The following is an 18,210-nucleotide window of genomic DNA, read 5'->3' as shown; positions in this document are numbered from 1 at the left end:
ATCCATCCACGGAGTGATGTCCCCGGAGGCATCGCTCATAACATCCAATACACGTGTAACCCCAGTGTCCATCAACATCTCAGTAAATAGACAAGGAATAACAGACAATGCCATCAGCCAAGGTGGAGAATCAAACTCGGATTCATGGTTCCTAACAACTCCGCCATAAGAACATCAGACCAGTGAGAGAAAGCAGCAGGCGAAATGAGCCACACCTATGACTCCAGTCTTCGGAAATGTTAAAAGAGCCACTTCACGTAGAGACAATGGGCAGATCAATGGCTCATAAGAACTAGGGGAAGATTCAAGAATGCTATTACTAGCCAGGGCGTGGTGTCACACACACACACACATATACACACACACACACACACACACACACACACCCCGGCAGAGGCAGGTGGATTTCTGAGTTCAAGGCCAGCCTGGTCTACAAAGTGACTTCCAAGACAGCCAGGGCTACACAGAGAAACCCTGTCTCGAAAAACCAAAAAAAAAAAAAAAAGAATGCTGATGCTGGCCTGTCTTCCAGAGAGGGATCTTCAAGTCAGACTGTGACGATAGCTATCGACACACTAACGTGAGCCACGTACTGCACGTGAAGTATACCACAAGAGCACTGCTGAGACCATATGGGAGCCATCCAAGTGGCTGCTGTCACGCTGGAAGACCTGAGTTTGGTCCCCAGAGCTCACAAAGGTGAAGGCGAGAACCAAATCCTGTAGGCTGTGCTCTGACTGCCACACATGTGCGCACACACAAAATAAATGGACAAAAATAAACAAGTTGCAGGAAATAGAAATAATATTTGAATAAAACCAATAAATACCTTTGTCCACCTGCAAAGCTTCACACCAGAGTGGCTGCCGATCAGCTGGTACCCTACAGGGAGACGCAGACAACAGAAAGAAAAATGAACCCAAAGTCTCACAGCAGTGACGACGAGATTGAGCAAAACCACTTTTCTTTACTAAGTTACAGAACTCAACGACCCTGTTGCCAAAACCCTCAAGGTTTAGCTTGCTGAGAAAGCTTTTGAGCTTTAACTAGTTGCTATAGTTTGTGACTAAGTGTCACTGAGTAGCCGGTCTTCCCTCCTCAACCTCCAAGAGTGCTGAGGTAGTAGGTTGTGAGCCAGTGGCCTGACCACCACAGGAAACCGATTATAGTTTACCCATACCGAAGTGGCCTCAGCACCCAGCAGGTGGAGGCAGGAACTTGAGGGCAGGCTGGGCTACGTGCCTTTAATCCCAGCACTCAGGAGGCAGATCTTGATAGGTAGCCTAGTCTACATAGTGAGTTCCAGGCCAGCCAGGGCTATACAGTAAGAGTCTAGCTCACAAAAAAAAAAAAAAAATCAATCACTCAATCAATAAAACGTTTATGTATTTAATGACAGAGACTTAAACAATAAAGTAAGCCATTGTCATGTTGGGAGGTTTTTGGCTTCCAGGAGCTCAGCAGTCCCAAGGCCAACCTCAGTACTAAATCCCAGGGACTGAGCAGTGTCCAAAACAAACCTGGTCCCCTTCCTCTATCTCCACTGAAATTCTCAGCCCAAAAGCAACTTCCAGGAGGGAGCCCAGGGTTTATTTGTCTCATACTTTCAGGTCACAGTCTACCACTGAGGAAAGTCAGGGGAGGAAAGTAAGCTGAAAGGACTGGGACACTGCGGGATGGCTTGCTTGCAGGCTACTGCTCGCTTAACTTTTGTACACAGTCTAGGACCATGCTCAAGGAATGGTGCCGCCCACGTGGGCTCCTCCCTCCTACATCTACTAAAACTCAAGACAATTCCCTGTAGGCATGCCAACAGGCCAACCTGACCAAGGCAATCTCTCAATTGAGACTTCCTTCTTAGGTGACAGCTGGGTCAAGCTGACAATTAAGGTTGACTAAGACCTCACCCAGAAACACACTGCATTCAACATGTGGCAGTCTAAATGAGAAATGTCCCCCAAAGGCTCACATCAATGATTTTGTGTATTATATGCAATATAAAGTCCATAGATGGAAGAGAAATGTCATTTGTCTTTCTAAGCCCAGCTTATTATAATCATCTCCAGTATCAACTTTCCTATAAATGTAATTTTGTTCTTTATGGTCCAACAAAACACATATGGGCATTTTCTTCATCCATTCATCTGCTTCAAGTCTGCCTCCATCTCCATCTTGACTAGTTGGCAGCTGGAGCCCTTTGGCTACAGGGCTACAGTAAACGCAGCTGGGAGGTTATCTCTGTGGTACTCTTGACTCTAAGCTCTTCAGGTTAGGCCAGCAACAGGGCTCGGGAGGTAAAGGCATTTGCTGCCAAGCCCGAGTTCAATCCCTGAAACCCATGGTGGATGGAGAGAAGAAAGTGCACACGTGAAAGGCAATGGGGACTTCAGAAGTTGGGCTTATGCATTGTGAATTATGATATGGCCCCGAGGGGCTGGAGAGATGGCTTAGTGGTTAAGAGCACTGACTACTCTTCCAAAGGTCCTGAGTTCAAATCCCAGCAACCACATGGTGGCTGATAACCCTCCATAATGAGATCTGGTGCCTCTGAAGACAGCTAGTGTACTTACATATAAAATAAATAAATCTTTAAAAGATAAATGACGTGGTCCCGAGCCTGTGGGAAATGGAGCCCAGGGAGAGGAATGTGCTGGTGAGAATGAAAATGGCCCTCATGGGCTCGAGTATTCAAATGCTTCATCCCGGTCAGTGGAACTCTTTAGGGAGGATTTGGAGAGGTGGTCTTGTTGGAGGCAGTGTCACTGGGGGTGGAGCTTGGAGGTTTCCAACATACACACCATTCCCAGTTAGCTCGCTCTGCCTCCTACGTTTGCATACTCTCTCAGCTACTGCTCCTGTGCCACCCCTGCCTGCTGCTGCCATGCTTCCCCCCCACCCCATGATAGTCATGAACTCCACTCTGAAACTGTAAGCCAAATAAACTCTTTCTTTTATAAGTTGCCTTGATCACGCTGTCTCTTCACAGCAACAGAAAAGTAATGAAGTCTTTGGACATAAAAAGACTGCCAAAGCTAAGCCAAGTAATAGTGACACAGGCCTCTAATCCCAGCACTTGGGAGGCAGAGGCAGATGGATCTCTGAGTTCCAGGACAGCCTGGTCTATAGAGCAAGTTCCAGGACAGCCAAGGCTACCCTGAGAAACCCTGTCTTGAGAAACAAAACAAAACAAAACAAAAGATTGCCAAGTCTGGTGGACTAGAGCGATGGCTCAGCAGTTAAGAGCACTAGCTGTTCTTTTCAGAGGTGCTGAGTTCAAGTCCCAGCACACACATGGGAGCTCACTACTATCTGTAACTGTAGTCCCATAGGACTCAGTACCTTCTTCTGGTGTAAAAATATACATCAGACAAAACACCCATATACATAAATAAATCTTTTAAAAATGCCAAGTCTGAAGATACAATGACAGACGTTAAACCAAAAAGTGAGACGAGAAACAAAGAATTTAACAAATAGAAACATCAGTGAGCTTTGGTCAAATGCAAGCAAGCCTGCTAGAAGACATGTGGCACAGTCCTCGAGGAACAAGGAGCGGACATAATAAAATAACTGAAGAAATAATAAAACTAAAGAAACATAAAAGACTCAAGATGTTGGAGATATGGCTCATAGAGGTTAAGAACTCTGGCTGCTCTTCTAGAGGACCTGTGTTCAACTCCAGCACTGTGGGTCCCAACTACCCCATTCCAGGAGATCTGAAGACTTCTGTCCCCTGGAGGTGGTGTCCAAACATACATGAAGGAAAATCAAGAAGACCCTAGGTTTGAACCCAGCACCATGAAAACAAGGCATGAGGGAACATGTCTACAGTCTCAGCATTTGGAAGGTAAAGGCAGGAGGATCAGAAGTTCAAGGTTATCCTCAATTTGATAGTGAGTTTGAAACCATCCTGAAATGCACAACCCCAAAAGAAAGCCTGAGAAAGAAGAGAATGTGATGAGGTGGCTAGGAGTGGCTCCGGCAGTCTGTTCTCTCCAGGCAATGATCAACCTTGACTGTCAGCTCCGCTGGATGGACTAATACCTAGGTATGTCCAGAATGTCAGAAACTGAGGCCTCTGGGAAATTAAATGCCCCTCTGATGGAGTCAAGAAGTGAGTAGTTTATACAAGGCAGTGCCAACTGTGGAAGGTGGGCTGGCTGGAAGAAGTGTGTCACGGGAAGAGTGGCTAAGGGTGTGGCTGCTTCCTGTCTCCAACTATCTACTTCCTATTTTGAGGTCTCTCCCAGGCAATTATGCTGCCCTGAGGCTCTATCTCATTATAGACACATGGCCACAGACCACACAGACTAAGCTTCTGAAACTGAGCTAGATAAATGCTTCCTCCTGTGTTGTTTTTCCCAGGTCCCAGTGCTCTAAATTCTGACTAACACATGCTGTGACCCAACTGCCACACTAACCAACATGAGACTTCTTTGTGTCCTGTGACAAGACTATCTATGCTATGCCCCCCACCCTGGGCAGCAAGCCAAGCACAGCAGAGAGCAGGAACGCCCAGTGCGGGCAGGCAGGCAGGCAGTCACCTTGTTTAGTCAGGGCTTCGCGCAGAGCAGGTGTTATCATAGCTCTTCCTTCGCCATCCTCGTTCTTCTCTGGGTTCCTCTGCATGGCAGCTTTCCCGTCCTGATGAGCCTTTTCTCTCTGTGTTCAATTGAGAAAATAAAATTCAGAATTGGTAACAACCAAGACTCCCTAGCAACAGTGAGGAGGCTCGTGTAACCAAGGTGAGACCCTGCATCCCACAGTGTGATCTCGCTTACAGAGAGACAATGACCAGGGTCAACAAATAAACAAAACAAAACAACCATAAAAACCCAGCCTAAGGCAATAGTTCATCTGTTTAAAAAGTATTTAATTTTTATTCTACTTTACTTAATTAGCGTGTACACGTATGGCAGTCAGAAGACAACACTTGGCAGCTGGTTATTTTCTCCTCTGTGGGCATCCCAGCAAGCTCAGGCAGCCCAGCTGGGTAGCAAGCACCTTTACACACTGAGCCATCTTTTTTTTTTTTTTTTAAATCAATGATTAAGCCGTCTAATGAGATATTGGTTGGGCGGTTGGATACACTGGCCCATCCATATCGGTGCTCGGCATTCCTATGGCAGATCTGGCATGGACAAAGTCTACTTTCTCTCTGACTTCCTCAACTGCCGTCTCGAGGTTCTCAATTTCCCCTGCAAGGTGGCCAATGGTGCCTGACATTGATGGAACTCAGGTAGTTAATACTGCAAGAGACTTGGTTGAGTTCCTTAGTGCTAATGTCATGGACTCAACACTTGCAGCAAGTTTAGAGATCCTCGCACCCATCCTCGGAACATCGATTTGGAGTTGAAGGATGGATTCTGAGTCCGGCCGTGTAAGTGTTCCCAACAGCTCCTCCGTCAGCGACGCCTCCTTCCAGGTCTCCATTTCCGGGCTGAGGAGGTTCCTTGCACCTGAGAGTCCTCTGAAGACCTCCTCCTCCACCCCACCGACATCGACAATACTTGTTGCGGAAGTCTCTGAATCAGGGATGGAGGCCTTGCCTCCTCTTTTCTTTGTTGAGATCTTGCACTGTCTGAGTAGCCCGATAAGGCAGAACAGCTTTTTCGGGTCCATTGAGGCAGAGCAGCTTGTCTGGTGTCTTAGTCAGGGTTTCTATTCCTGCACAAACATCATGACCAAGAAGCAAGTTGGGGAGGAAAGGGTTTATTCGGCTTACACTTCCATGCTGCTGTTCATCACCAAAGGAAGTCAGGACTGGAACTCAAGCAGGTCAGGGAGCAGGAGCTGATGCAGAGGCCATGGAGGGACGTTCTTTACTGGCTTGCCTCCCCTGGCTTGCTCAGCCTGCTCTGTTATAGAACCCAAGACTACCAGCCCAGGGATGGTCCCACCCACAAGGGGCCTTTCCCCCTTGATCACTAATTGAGAAAATGCCTTACAGTTGGATCTCATGGAGGCATTTCCTCAACTGAAGCTCCTTTCTCTGTGATAACTCCAGCTGTGTCAAGTTGACACAAAAATAGCCAGTACATCTGGGTTCATGATTTTTTACAGGTTAGTTCCCCACTGTGCCATCTTGCCTGCCCCACGATCACACACTTTTTAACAATCAAACACAGATAAACTGCCTAACTTTGGCAAGTAACTGACTTTCTCTGAATTTCAACTTCACCTGAAAAGGGGGCAGAATGCAAGTATTAAACAAACTACCCTTCTAGGGATTGTGCACGCCTTCAATCCCAGCACTGGGGAGACAGAAGCAGGTGGATCTCTGGGAGTTCTAGACCAGGCAGAACTACACAGAGAAACCCTTTCTTGAAAAACAAATAAATAGGGCTGGAGAGATGGCTCAGAGGTTAAGAGCACGGACTGCTCTTCTAAAGGTCCTGAGTTCAAATCCCAGCCACCACATGGTGGCTCACAACCATCTGGAAAGAGATCTGATGCCCTCTTCTGGTATATCTCAAGAAAGCAACAATGTATTTACATATAGTAAGTAAACAAATCTTTCTTAAAAAAACAAAAACAAAAACTATAAACAAATAAACAGACAACCTACAGCTTCTAGCAGGAGGTGCACCTCCCACTGGCACACTTAAGAAAGGAGGCAGAGAAAAGCAGAAGAGAAGGGGGAAAGAAGAGTGAGGGAGAGAGAAGGGAGGAAGATGGAGATTCAGGGCAGCAAGCCCACAAATGGTGAATGAACACAGTTCAGGCTGACTCTTTGACCTTCGGGCTCTGAGAAAAATTGGCCACACTTCATCCTCAAAGTCAGCACTCCAGATGCCTAAGTGTAGTCACAATGCAAAGCCAATTCGAGATGTGCCTCTGCTGGTGTAGCCTCCATATGGAAGTGAAAAACATTAAAATAAAAAAAAAAAAACCTCAATCATGTGTTCTCATCAGCTATAAATCATATTTCTCATCGGTGGCTACACACTAAGTTTAAGGCCAGCCTGGGCTACATTTGACTCTCTTTCAAAGAAACAGTAACAACAAAAAACAAAAAGACAAGAAAGGAGGAGGGATTCAGGCTGGAACTCAATGGCACTGCACAGCCCAACATACACAATGGCTCCTGGGTTAACACATAGCAACACAATAAATTAACTACACGTGTGCAAACATATACATAAAATGGAGAGAGAAAAAAAAACTGGTGACTTATTTTCAGGTCTAACTGAAGACAATAAATACACATAGTCCCTTCCATTGGATGGCTTTGTGGAAATTTTTAAAATACTAAAAACTGGCAGCTTCCGAGTCCAACAGCATTTCACTTCCAAAACTAATAGCAAAGATGGTTTCTGTTACTGTGTTCTCTAGCGACCTCTTCTGGCCACCAGATGAAAAGCAAAGAAATGTGTCCTAACCTCCCTATGCAAATTTTTAACGAAGGCTTATTAACCAGGTATAAATTCCAGAATTCTACCTAAATCTGCTACTTCATTTTCCACTTAAAGACTGCTTTTCAAATAAAGAAATTTACATTTTCAGTCAAAAGCCAAAATGTACTTGCACTGCACTACAGTTTGACTGATTTGGGGAAAAGACCATAAAAGAACTCACGTTTCTGGTTTGCTTTTTGTTTATTTGTTTGAGACAAGGTTTTTCTGTGTAGCCTTGGCTGTCCTCGAACTCACAGAGCTCCTCCTGCCTCTGCCTCCCCAGTGCTGAATGCCCTTTCTGAACCACTGTGCTCTCCTCAGCCTCCACATTAAGACTTACCCGTCCTCCGAGGAGCCTGTTTGCACAGAACTGAATGAGAAGAATGTAGCAAAGGCCAGAGAGATGGCTCAGCAGATAAACACACTTGCCACAAGCCTGATAACTTGAGTCCACCTGTGGGACTGCAGGGTGGAAGGAGAGAGAGAAGCCATTCACAGATGCTGTCCCCTGGCTGTGCCCTGTGCCCCTACATACATACAACACACAAAGTGCAGACACACGTGAAAAAAGTGTAACTTTTAATGTTCAAAGTTCATGTGAGTATGGCAAAACAAAAAAGACAAAACAACCAAACAGAACCCTTCCAGGTGGAAGCTAGAGAAATTCAACTGCCTTTCCTTCAAGCCAGACCTGTGCTGCGCCAGAGCCTAGGAGCTGAATGGATCACAGAGGCCAACCGCAGCATCCCCCACAGAAACGGTACCTTTTCCCTCTTCACGGGGTTCATGATGTTGCCCAGGTCCTCAACATCCACCACAGAAGTCAGGCTCTGATAATCCTGGGTCCCGAGCTCGTCCTCGCTGCTGCTCTCACAGGGCTCTTCCTCCTGCAAGGCCAGAACGTCAGAATCCCACACAAAGCTCAGCTCTCACGCAGCCTCCACGGCGTCCCTGTTTTATTGTGTTTGGGTGAGTTTGTGCTGCTGGTGATGGATTCCCTGGCCTTTCACAATCCTGGGCAGGCGCTCCGCCACTGCCACACTTCAAAGCACCTTTACAGTGTTTTTGTTTGAGTATTCTTTGCTGCTTTTTAATCATTATTTTGTGTTACATGCATGCATGTGTGTGTGTGTGTTGTGTGTGCGCGTGCATGCATGTACAAGTGCTTACAGTGTCCTTGTAGTGCCAACGCTTTCTTTCGTCTATGTGAGTTCCAAGGCTGGAACCCAGGTCATTGAGCTTGGTGGCAAGTTCCTTTACATTCTGAGGCATCTTACTAGCCCTGCCTGATTAGTAATAATTTTTAAAAATATAAATCATATAGGGCAATGGTGGCGCATGCCTTTAATTCCAGCACTTGCGAGGCAATGCAGGCAGATTTCTGAGTTCGAGGCCAGCCTGGTCTACAGAGTGAGTTCCAGGACAGCCAGGGCTACACAGAGAAACCCTGTCTCAGGAAAAAAAATATTCATCTTACCTCTCTGGCATCAAAGTGATCCCTGTGAAAAGGCATCACAGAGTCCGTCCGTTAGGAGAGATGGCTCAGTGGTTAAGAGCCCTGACTGCTTTTCCAGAGGACCTGAGTTCAGTCCCCACTCACATGGCAGTTGCCAACTGTGTCTATTGTTGGTTCTAGGGGATTTGGTGCCCTCTCCTGGCCCCGATGGGTGGGAGCTGCACCCACATGGTGCACAAACCTACTTACAGGTCACATAAGCAAACAAACCTCACAAAGTGACAAAAACTAATCCCTCAGCAAACTTGTCCTGTGCAAACAGGCTGGACAATGCTCGAGGGAAGAAGACCGCAGGCACACGGGGAAGTATGGGCTGCGGGGTAGCTGGATGGGACAGCACTTCCCAGCAGGCCTGGGGCCACTAAGACGCTGCTTTGAGTACCAGTGCCTGCAGCCTGGGCTCTATCTCCTCGATCCACTTGGTGACGGAGGGAACTGACTTCTACAAGGTGTCACCTGACCTCTACACACGCTCTGCAGCATGTGTGCACAGGTGCAAACACACACACGTTAAGAATTTTTTTTTTTTAAATTTTGGGCAGAGACTTGTTTGCTTCTAGATGACAAAATAGTAATGTGTCACAAAAACTGTCACTCAACAATGGGCCATATGTGTGGCAGTGGCCCCATGATCCCATATTGCCTGTGACATCACAGCCCTCTCCGTTTCTTTCAGCTACCTGCTGATGCCCACCTAGCACTGGAGCAGCCTGAACACGTCACTGCTCAGAACAGATTCTGAGGTTAAGTGCCATGTGCCTGTGACCCATTTCTGCAGACAAGTATAGTGAAGTGACTTCAATTCATCGCTGTGTAAAGGGCCAACGGTCAGCATATAGAAACAATCCCAGCCTCAGCTCTACAGCTCTGTCAGGCTTAACCCAGATGCTACTGTGCAATAGGGAGGGATGAGCACAGCTGCGACCCCAAACCCTCCAAGGGAAAGTAAGTCTGGAGAGGCAGACAGACTGACAGAGTGCTTCCATAGCACTTAGAGCCCTGGGTTCCGCCTCAGCACTGGATGCACACAGCCTGGGGATGCATACCTATATTCCCAGCACTCTGAAGGTGGAGGCAGGAGCATCACAAGTTCAAGGTCACCCTCAATCAAGCAGGTATCAATCAATGTCACCTAAGTTACATGAGACCCTGTCTCAAAATTAATCAATCAAATTTTAAAATTGGCGGCAGGTGACATTTAGCTAGCGAGTCACTTAGCTGACGATCTAGGGCTCCTCTGTAACTCAGGCTCAGAACCTCATCTCTGACAGAGACCAACTTACTGCCTCTCAAAGGAACTCATTTCATCTTCACATAAAATCTAATCAGAACTGCCATTAACTTGGCTCTGTGACCTTCAGAAAATTAAAAACCTGTCTTCAATAGAAGATGAATGCAGAGGATGAGAGATGGGTCAGTTGCCGAAAGCACTGGCTGCTCCAGGAGAGCGCCTGGGTCCAGTCCCTAGCATCCACTCGGTAGCTCACAATGGTCTGCAACTCCAGCTGTACGGAACCCACACCCTCTTCTGGCCTCCACAGGCACTGCAGGCATGTGCTAAACAAATAAATACACTTGCAGGCAAAAGACCCATACACATACATTTTAAAAAAAATAAATGAATAAATGCTTTAAAAAAAAAAACCAGGGCTGGTGAGATGGCTCAGTGGGTAAGAGCACCCGACTGTTCTTCCGAAGGTCCGGAGTTCAAATCCCAGCAACCACATGGTGGCTCACAACCATCCCTAACAAGATCTGACTCCCTCTTCTGGAGTGTCTGAAGACAGCTACAGTGTACTTACATATAATAAATAAAATAAATCTTTAAAAAAAAAAAAAAAACCAGCCGGGCGTGGTGGCGCACGCCTTTAATCCCAGCACTCGGGAGGCAGAGGCAGGCGGATTTCTGAGTTCGAGGCCAGCCTGGTCTACAAAGTGAGCTCCAGGACAGCCAGAGCTATAAAGAGAAACCCTGTCTCGAAAAACCAAAAAAAAAAAAAAAAACCAAACAAAAGAAGTTAAATGTAACTCATAGAAGCCACTGGGGTTAGAAAATCAATGTGAAGCACCCCACCCTCCCCAGAAATGGACCAGTCCAATTATAGCAACCCCAGGGTACAGACATTACAGAGTTCGCCCGCTGTGTCTAAAAGATTTAGGGATAAGTAGCCACAGTAGGCTGCCTCTGTCGTGGAACAACTGCGCAAACATTAAGGGAACGTAAAGCTGGAAGAGTGGATGGGAAAAGTCACCTATGCTGGTGGGAGGCAGAACACAAGCAACAGTAAGCCACTGAGAAATCGCCAGCAAACTGGGAAACAAAGTGTGGGGGTGCGGGAGAGATGTGAGGAGATCACACCCTGGAAGGAAAATGGCCGAGGCTTCTAAAGTGACTGAAAGGGGCTGGGGAGACTGTTCCGTGGTTAAAGTGCTTGCTGGGCAAACACGAGGACCAGAGTTTGACTCCCTAGTTCTAATCCCTATAAACGCTGCATGAGTATGGCTGCCCACCTGAATTCCAGCCTGACTAGCCATCTCTCTCTCTGAGTGCCGGGTTTGACTGAGATACCCTGCCTCAATGAATAGGGTACAAAAGAAATCAAACACGATTGCAAACATTAACCTCTGGCCTCCACATATGTACATAAACACGAACACACACACACACACACACACATGCCCACAAGCATACACACACACATGCATACCACATACACATGTATGAAAATGGGAAATACAAACTTTAAAATATAGTCTGTATAAGGAGAGCAGTGTCTACCCGGAATACACAAGATGACGGACTAGACAGACTGCAGACAGGAGTAGCTGCGGAAAGCCTGCTACAGCACACTAGGGAAGAAAGTTACTGGTCATTTGCAGGTAAAGGGAGAGCAGATGCCTGACACTCAAAGTCACCTGTCATTTGACACTTATGCTCAGCACCAAGAAGCACTCCCCCACCCCCACCCAGTGTGACACTAGCTCGTAATGAAGGTAACGAAGAGAGGGAAAAGCAGGATGCAGGTGGAGTGAGGAGAGTGAGCAGGAGCCAAGGTCAGGTAGAGGGACGGGGTTTCTAAAACAGTAGGGAAACTGCTGAGGAGGAGGAGGAGAACGACAACAACAACGACGACGACGACGACGACTACGAGACGACGACAACCAAGCACACCTCTGATCTCAGTGACATAATGAGAGCCTGTCTTAAAAGAAACATTGCTCTTTCCAGGTGTGGTAGCATGTCACCGCAATCTTAGCAGTCAGGAAAGAGGTCACAAGTCAAGGCCAGCCTGGACTACACACACCCAGTTCCAAGGCAATTGAGAGCACAGGGCAAGGCCCTGTCTTAAAAGAGAAAACAAGAAAAAGAACCTAGTGGCACAAGCCTGTGATCCCCATTTTCAAGAAGCTAAAACAGGAAAATTCCACCTGGGCTAAAGGGTGAGTTTAAGGGTTGCCTGAGCAACTTGGTGAGATCCCATTGCCAAATATAACAGGAAAAGAAGAAGAAGAAAAAAAAACAAGACGGGTCCCCATGTGATCCCAGCACGCTAGGCAGGAAGAACTGGAACTTATGGTCATCCTCAGTTATATGTCAAGTTCAAGACCAGCTGTATGAGACCCCGTCTACAAATCATAAATGGGGGGCTGGAGATATACTGGCAAGACCTGTGATCCCATTCAATCCCCATGGGAAAAAACACCAGCCACTATGGCTTTGTGCGGCTGCACACTTGTGCACCTACACCTGTGTGGCCGAGACAAGGTGCCGTGACTGAGGCCAACCTCACAGGCAGAAGCAGACTCTACACCACCCTTTTGGAGGGAAAGTATCACCACTGTGTAGAGCTGTTAGGGCCGGGAGCAGCCTGCTAGGAAGATGGGGTGAGCGTTAACACAGACATTCAAGCCTCGTCTACTGACTGGAGCAAAAGTGGAGAAAAAGACTCCACTTGGGCCAACACTAAGAGCCGCTCCCGAAGGATGTGGCCAGGCGGTCAGCCAGAGGACGCCAGTTGTGACACCAGCAGCTACTGTGCAGCCTGAAGACAATCTCAGGACGTGGATACCGGAGGAACCACTCAAGAGTAATGCTTCCAGGCTGAGGGAGTCGGCAGGGAACCCCAGGATGAGCTGCTGCTCCAACGGTGAGCGAGAGTCACTGGGGTCAGGATACACGCTCAGACCGAGACACGCGTCACTCCTCTTAGCTTCCCTTTCTTGACCAGAGGAAGATGGTGAAAGTCAGCCTGGCTCAGCAAGGCAGCAGTGAAAGGGACAAGAATGAGTGCCATGGCCCTGAGCTTTCAGGCCCAGTGCTTGGAAACTGAGGCCAGCGAAGTACTGAGCTCCAGGCCAGCCTGGGCTACATAACCAGACCCTGTCAGACAAAAGGGAAAGGGGAACAGGGAAAGGGGGAAGTGGGAAAAGAGGAAGGAAGGGAGGGAGGGAGGGAGGGAGTGAAGGAGAGGGGGTAACAGGGTGGGATGACAAGAATGAAGAGGAGGAGGACAGCAGAGGAAGAAGAAAAGAAAGAAGAGGAAAAGCAGGAAGGAAGGAAAGAGAAAGAGGGAGGAGGAGGAGCCACACATCTAACACGTGACTAGCACCCAGTGTAAGTCACAAGCTGAGCTCTCTCTCTCTGTCTCTCTCTCTCTCTCTGTCTCTCTGTCTCTCTGTCTCTCTCTCTCTCTCTCTGTCTCTCTGTCTCTCTCTCTCTCTCTGAAACAGCGAAACAGCTGCACCTAAGTTTCAGATCATCTAACCGTGACAGAGGTAAAACAAGGTATTATCTCTTCATAGCCAGAGCCACACAGAGGACAGCCACACATGTGCTTGTGTTTTCTCTCTCTCTCTCTCACACAGACACACACACACACACACACACACACACTAAGAAAGGAGCATAAGCACACACCTCAGCATCCCCAGGATGCAATTCGCCTTGCGGGTGAGGCCTTGCCGCTCCTGGGCCATGCTGGGCCGACTCACACTTCCCTCTCTTGCAGTTCCTGCCACAGGCCTTTTTCTCCCCTCTCTGCAGGGCCTGCAGCCGGGAGATGAACTTGGTCTTCCAGGCTGTGAAGTCGGCCTCAATGCTGCCATGTTTGCTCTGAACTGCATTGCAGTCGCCTTCCCCTCGGGTCAGCACCCGCTGGGCACCGAGCATCCAGAGCCATTTGTCAACGTTCGTGCTGACCTTCAGGAAGGAAAGGGGGCAGAGAGTGAGAGAGAGAGAGGGGGGCACTGAAAAAAACACAATCCACAAACATACAAATGAAAAATCCCATCTGTCCTCTAAAGCAGGCTTCCAGGCTGCACTGCAGAAACCCAGGGATTCCAGCCACATTTCAGGAGCTTCTGCTGAGGAACACAGCACAGGTCCAAATAACAACCTCCAAGCTCCAAGCTGGGCCTGGCGACAGGATCTCAGGTCCAAGGCTCCCCTGGACTATACAGTAAGTTCAAGGCCAGCCTGGGTAACTTATGAGACTCTGCTCCAAAATGAAAAGGCTAGAAATATACCTCAGTGACAGAGCTCATGCCTAGTACACAGGAGACCCAGGGCTCAGTCCTCTGCACTGTATAAACTAGGTGTGGTGGCACACACAGCTTCACTTACAGAACTCTGAGATGAGGCAAGAAGATCAGAAGTTCAAGATTATTCTGGCTGAAAATGGAGCTCAGTGGTAGAGCCCCTGCCTAGAATCCCCCAGTGAGGAGCTGGGGGCGTGGCTCAGTGGTAGAGCCCCTGCCTAGAATCCCCCAGTGAGGAGCTGGGGGCGTGGCTCAGTGGTAGAGCCCCTGCCTAGAATCCCCCAGGGAGGGGTTGGGGGCGTGGCTCAGTGGTAGAGCCCCTGCCTAGAATCCCCCAGGGAGGGGCTGGGGGCGTGGCTCAGCAGCAGGGTACTTGTTTAGCATGCTCATGGCCTAGGTTCCATTATCAGCACCATAAACAAACAACATTAATGTAATAATATATTATTATTAGGGCTGGAAAGATGGATCAGCAGTTAAGAGAACTAGTTGTTCTCCCAAAGGAGCCACATTCAATTCCCAGCACCCACATGGCAGCTCACATGTCTGAAATTTTGGTTCCATGATATCCAGCACCTTCTGACCTCCGCAGAGACCAGGCATACACATGGTGCACAGATAAAATAATGTGTTCTCGGGAGACCTTCTCTGTCTGTCTTTTGGCTAAGGAAGGACCTAGTCCTATAACTCACCACACACCCACCTTGTTGAAGTGGCTCCGGTAGGCAGAGTCTCCCAGGCCAAACACTGCATAGCGAAGTCCCTTCAGGTAAGTTTTGCCAAAGCGGAAATCATTAGCCGATTCCTCTAACCACTTGCAGAACCACTCTGCACTCTCTGTAGGGCAGCCGTCCGTGTACGTAGCAACCAGGAAGGCACAGACGGTTTTACTAGTGATCTGAATGAAGCGGTGCTTATGTCAGAAGGATATTAGAAGCAAACATGACTACAAGAATATTCAAAGCAAGAACAGAAAGAGGACTCCGTGGTTAAGAACACCGGCCACTCTTACAGAGAACCCGGGTTCTATTCCCAGAACCTACACAGTGGATCAGAACCAGCTATAACGCCAGTTCCAGGGGACTCAACAAAGCCCTCGTCCTGCCTCCATGGGCACCAGGCATGCACATGGTGCACTTACACAAGCAGGGAAATGCTGACAGTCAACAAAAATAAAACGACATAATAAATCTCCAAAAAATAATAACATGCAGGGTTGTCTAAGTGAAGTTTGTTTTTTGAGTGCAGGCCCTCACAGCTCCACCTCGTGGTATACCAGGAATCCCAGGACTCTCAGGAGGCAGAGGCCAAGCCAGGGCTACAGGGCAGGATCCCAACTCAAAAGACAAATCAAGTGCCTGAGTCACGGTAAGAAAGCTTCCAGCTGAAATGGCTCAGCACAAATTTTTAAATTACTCTGAAGATTCTACTCACCCCATAGGGCAGGTGGTCAATTAAATTTGAATTTTAAATCTTTATTTGAATTGTGTGTGTGTGTGTGTGTGTGTGTACACTAGTGCAAGTGCCAAGGAAGCCAGAAGAGGGCATCACATTCTCCAGAGTTGGAACTGTGGGCTGCTGTTGAACGGCTCAATGTGGGTGCTGGGAACCTGACCTGGCCACAGGAGCTCTTAACTAGTGTGTCATCTCTACAGCCCCAAATTTGGACAATTACCAACCTCTCCTATCAGACTGTCATCTGGATCATATTCCTTCAGATTAATAATGGCCACAGGCAGGTCCAGAGATGTGACAGCTTTGGCAAGAATCACTGCAAATCCCTAGAAAGAGAAAAAAGATGACAAACCGTTCCGTGTGCCAAATAAAGAAAGCATGGCTGTTGTTTGCGCCCGCTGGCCAGGGAGCATGGCGCCCCCTTGTGCTGGCTGCTTCTTCAGCAGCTTTGCCTTGACCGTCATCACTGTGAACAGGGGAGGGGACTCTTATTCTTCTGCTTACAGTGTTCTCGATGAGCCACTGAGTCGCGTTCCCACTCTGTAAAGGTGCGCCCAGGATGAAAGACCTGGTTTTGGTGCTTTGCCCCAGTAGGAATAGAAAAATTATGCCAAGAATGGACATAGAAGCTGGAGGCTGGTGAGACAGCTTAGTACACAGAGGAAGGCACTTCCCCAAGCCTGATGGTTGGGCTCCTAGGGCTTACATGGTAGAAAGATAAAACCAACTCCCACAAGTTGTTCTCTGTACACATACATACAATAAGTAAATATAATAAAAGATTTTTTTTAATTTTTTAATTTATTTTAGAGGGGAAATAGTTCAGTGGATCAAATGCTTGTTATTACAAAGGCCTGAGGACCTGACTTCAGATCTATGTAAAGCCAGACACAACAGCACACACTGCAACCCCAGTGCTCCTATAACAGCAAGATTGGGCATGGACACAGGAGAAGCTCAGAAGCTAGTAGGCTTCCTAGCCTGGGCCCACAGCCGTAAACAACAGAGACCCAGTCTCAGACAGAGTAGCAAATGAGGACAGGCAGACACCCAAGCCCGTCTTCTGACCCTGACAGACCCACACTCAACACACACAAATCCAAGTAACATAAAAAATGTTTAAATTTTAAAAAGAAAAAGAAGCTAAAACCAGGCAAGATGGTTATGTACTTATAATCCCAGAATCCAGGAGTCAGAGGCAGAGGGCTCCCTGGGTCTCACGGACCAGCCAGTGTGGACTATTTGGAGAATCCCAAGCCAGTAAAGACCCTGTCTCAAAAACACAAAGTACACAGTATCTGAAGAACATCCCAGGTTTGTGGATTAGGAGTGGGTTCTGCAAACATCAGGGCTGGCAGAAGGTCAGACGAGCAAGACACGAAGGCAATTCAGTTGAACAAGACTCAGTAGCCGGTGCCAGTTCAAACTTCTAGAGTCTGACCCTGGGCAGTTTATTTTAGGCTATCTAAGTACAGCACAATTTTGGAAAAAACTTTCCTGATGATAATTAACTCGATCCTGTGAGTACAACAGAACTTAAGGCATGATTACATTGAAACTTTTTTCAAAGCACACATGACCTCTTCCATAAAGAGATGGGTTCTGTTGACTGAGATACGATGATGCTCAAGGTAAGGAGCTAGGGAGGAAAAGTCTGAGAAGCCGGAACAGTCGGGGGAGGGGGAGGGAGCAGTTGGGTGTGGCCTGGCCCTACAGACAGCCCAGAGCTCACCAGGTTATTAACTACATCCATTCCCAGATTTCTAGGTGGAAACAGGTTAAAGAGACAATGCTGTGTTTGATATTCCTGCTTTCCCAAGTGCTGATCTGTGTGCCCTCTACAAACACACACAGCACTAGAATACACACATGTGCTAGTGTACACACATGCATACAACAAACACAGCTGGGTGGCAGAGAATGGGAAGCCAGTTAATCAACAGGAGGAGGCCCTGGAGTCACCAGCAAAGATAGGAGGCAGGAAACAGAAAACCAAGTTATTATACCGCATGGAGAAAGATATACAGCTGTCAGAGACCAAGGGGCAGTTGCTCTCTCCCATGTAACATTCTTGTCAGCTCTCCCAAAGCATATGACCAAATGCCTCAGAAAAGCTCAAATTTCCAGGCAGGCTGACTCAGAGAAAAGCACCCCCTCTTTGCTCCTTGGCAGTCCCAGGACCTGGCGCCATCACCCTTCACTGTTAGCTATGACCACGTCACTGACTGGACACTCACCATGCCAGCCTCACTTCTGGGCAACATTGCACAGAAGCAAACAAAATGGACAAAGCCCTGGTCCTGA

General features: G+C 47.8%; 1 protein-coding gene across 2 annotated transcripts in view; it reads right to left on the bottom strand.

Moving 5' to 3' along the window:
* LOC110294411 (S-adenosyl-L-methionine-dependent tRNA 4-demethylwyosine synthase TYW1) overlaps nt 1-18,210 on the bottom strand; it is an 85,886-nt gene that overhangs the window by 59,196 nt on the left and 8,480 nt on the right. For both annotated transcript variants that reach the window (XM_021162631.2, XM_021162632.2), the window contains exons 4-9: nt 16,131-16,232; nt 15,155-15,349; nt 13,832-14,113; nt 8,162-8,284; nt 4,545-4,662; nt 830-882 (exon numbers count right to left, since the gene is read on the bottom strand). In XM_021162631.2, coding sequence (XP_021018290.1) covers nt 830-882; nt 4,545-4,662; nt 8,162-8,284; nt 13,832-14,113; nt 15,155-15,349; nt 16,131-16,232 — 873 coding nt within the window. The remainder of the gene's footprint in view (nt 1-829; nt 883-4,544; nt 4,663-8,161; nt 8,285-13,831; nt 14,114-15,154; nt 15,350-16,130; nt 16,233-18,210) is intronic.

This window comes from Mus caroli, unplaced genomic scaffold, assembly GCF_978045245.1.
Source record: "Mus caroli unplaced genomic scaffold, Mus_caroli_1 scaffold_4, whole genome shotgun sequence".
NCBI classification, from domain to species: Eukaryota; Metazoa; Chordata; class Mammalia; order Rodentia; family Muridae; genus Mus; species Mus caroli.
Note: the sequence above shows the minus strand (reverse complement) of the source record. Positions and strands in the feature narration are given on the sequence as shown.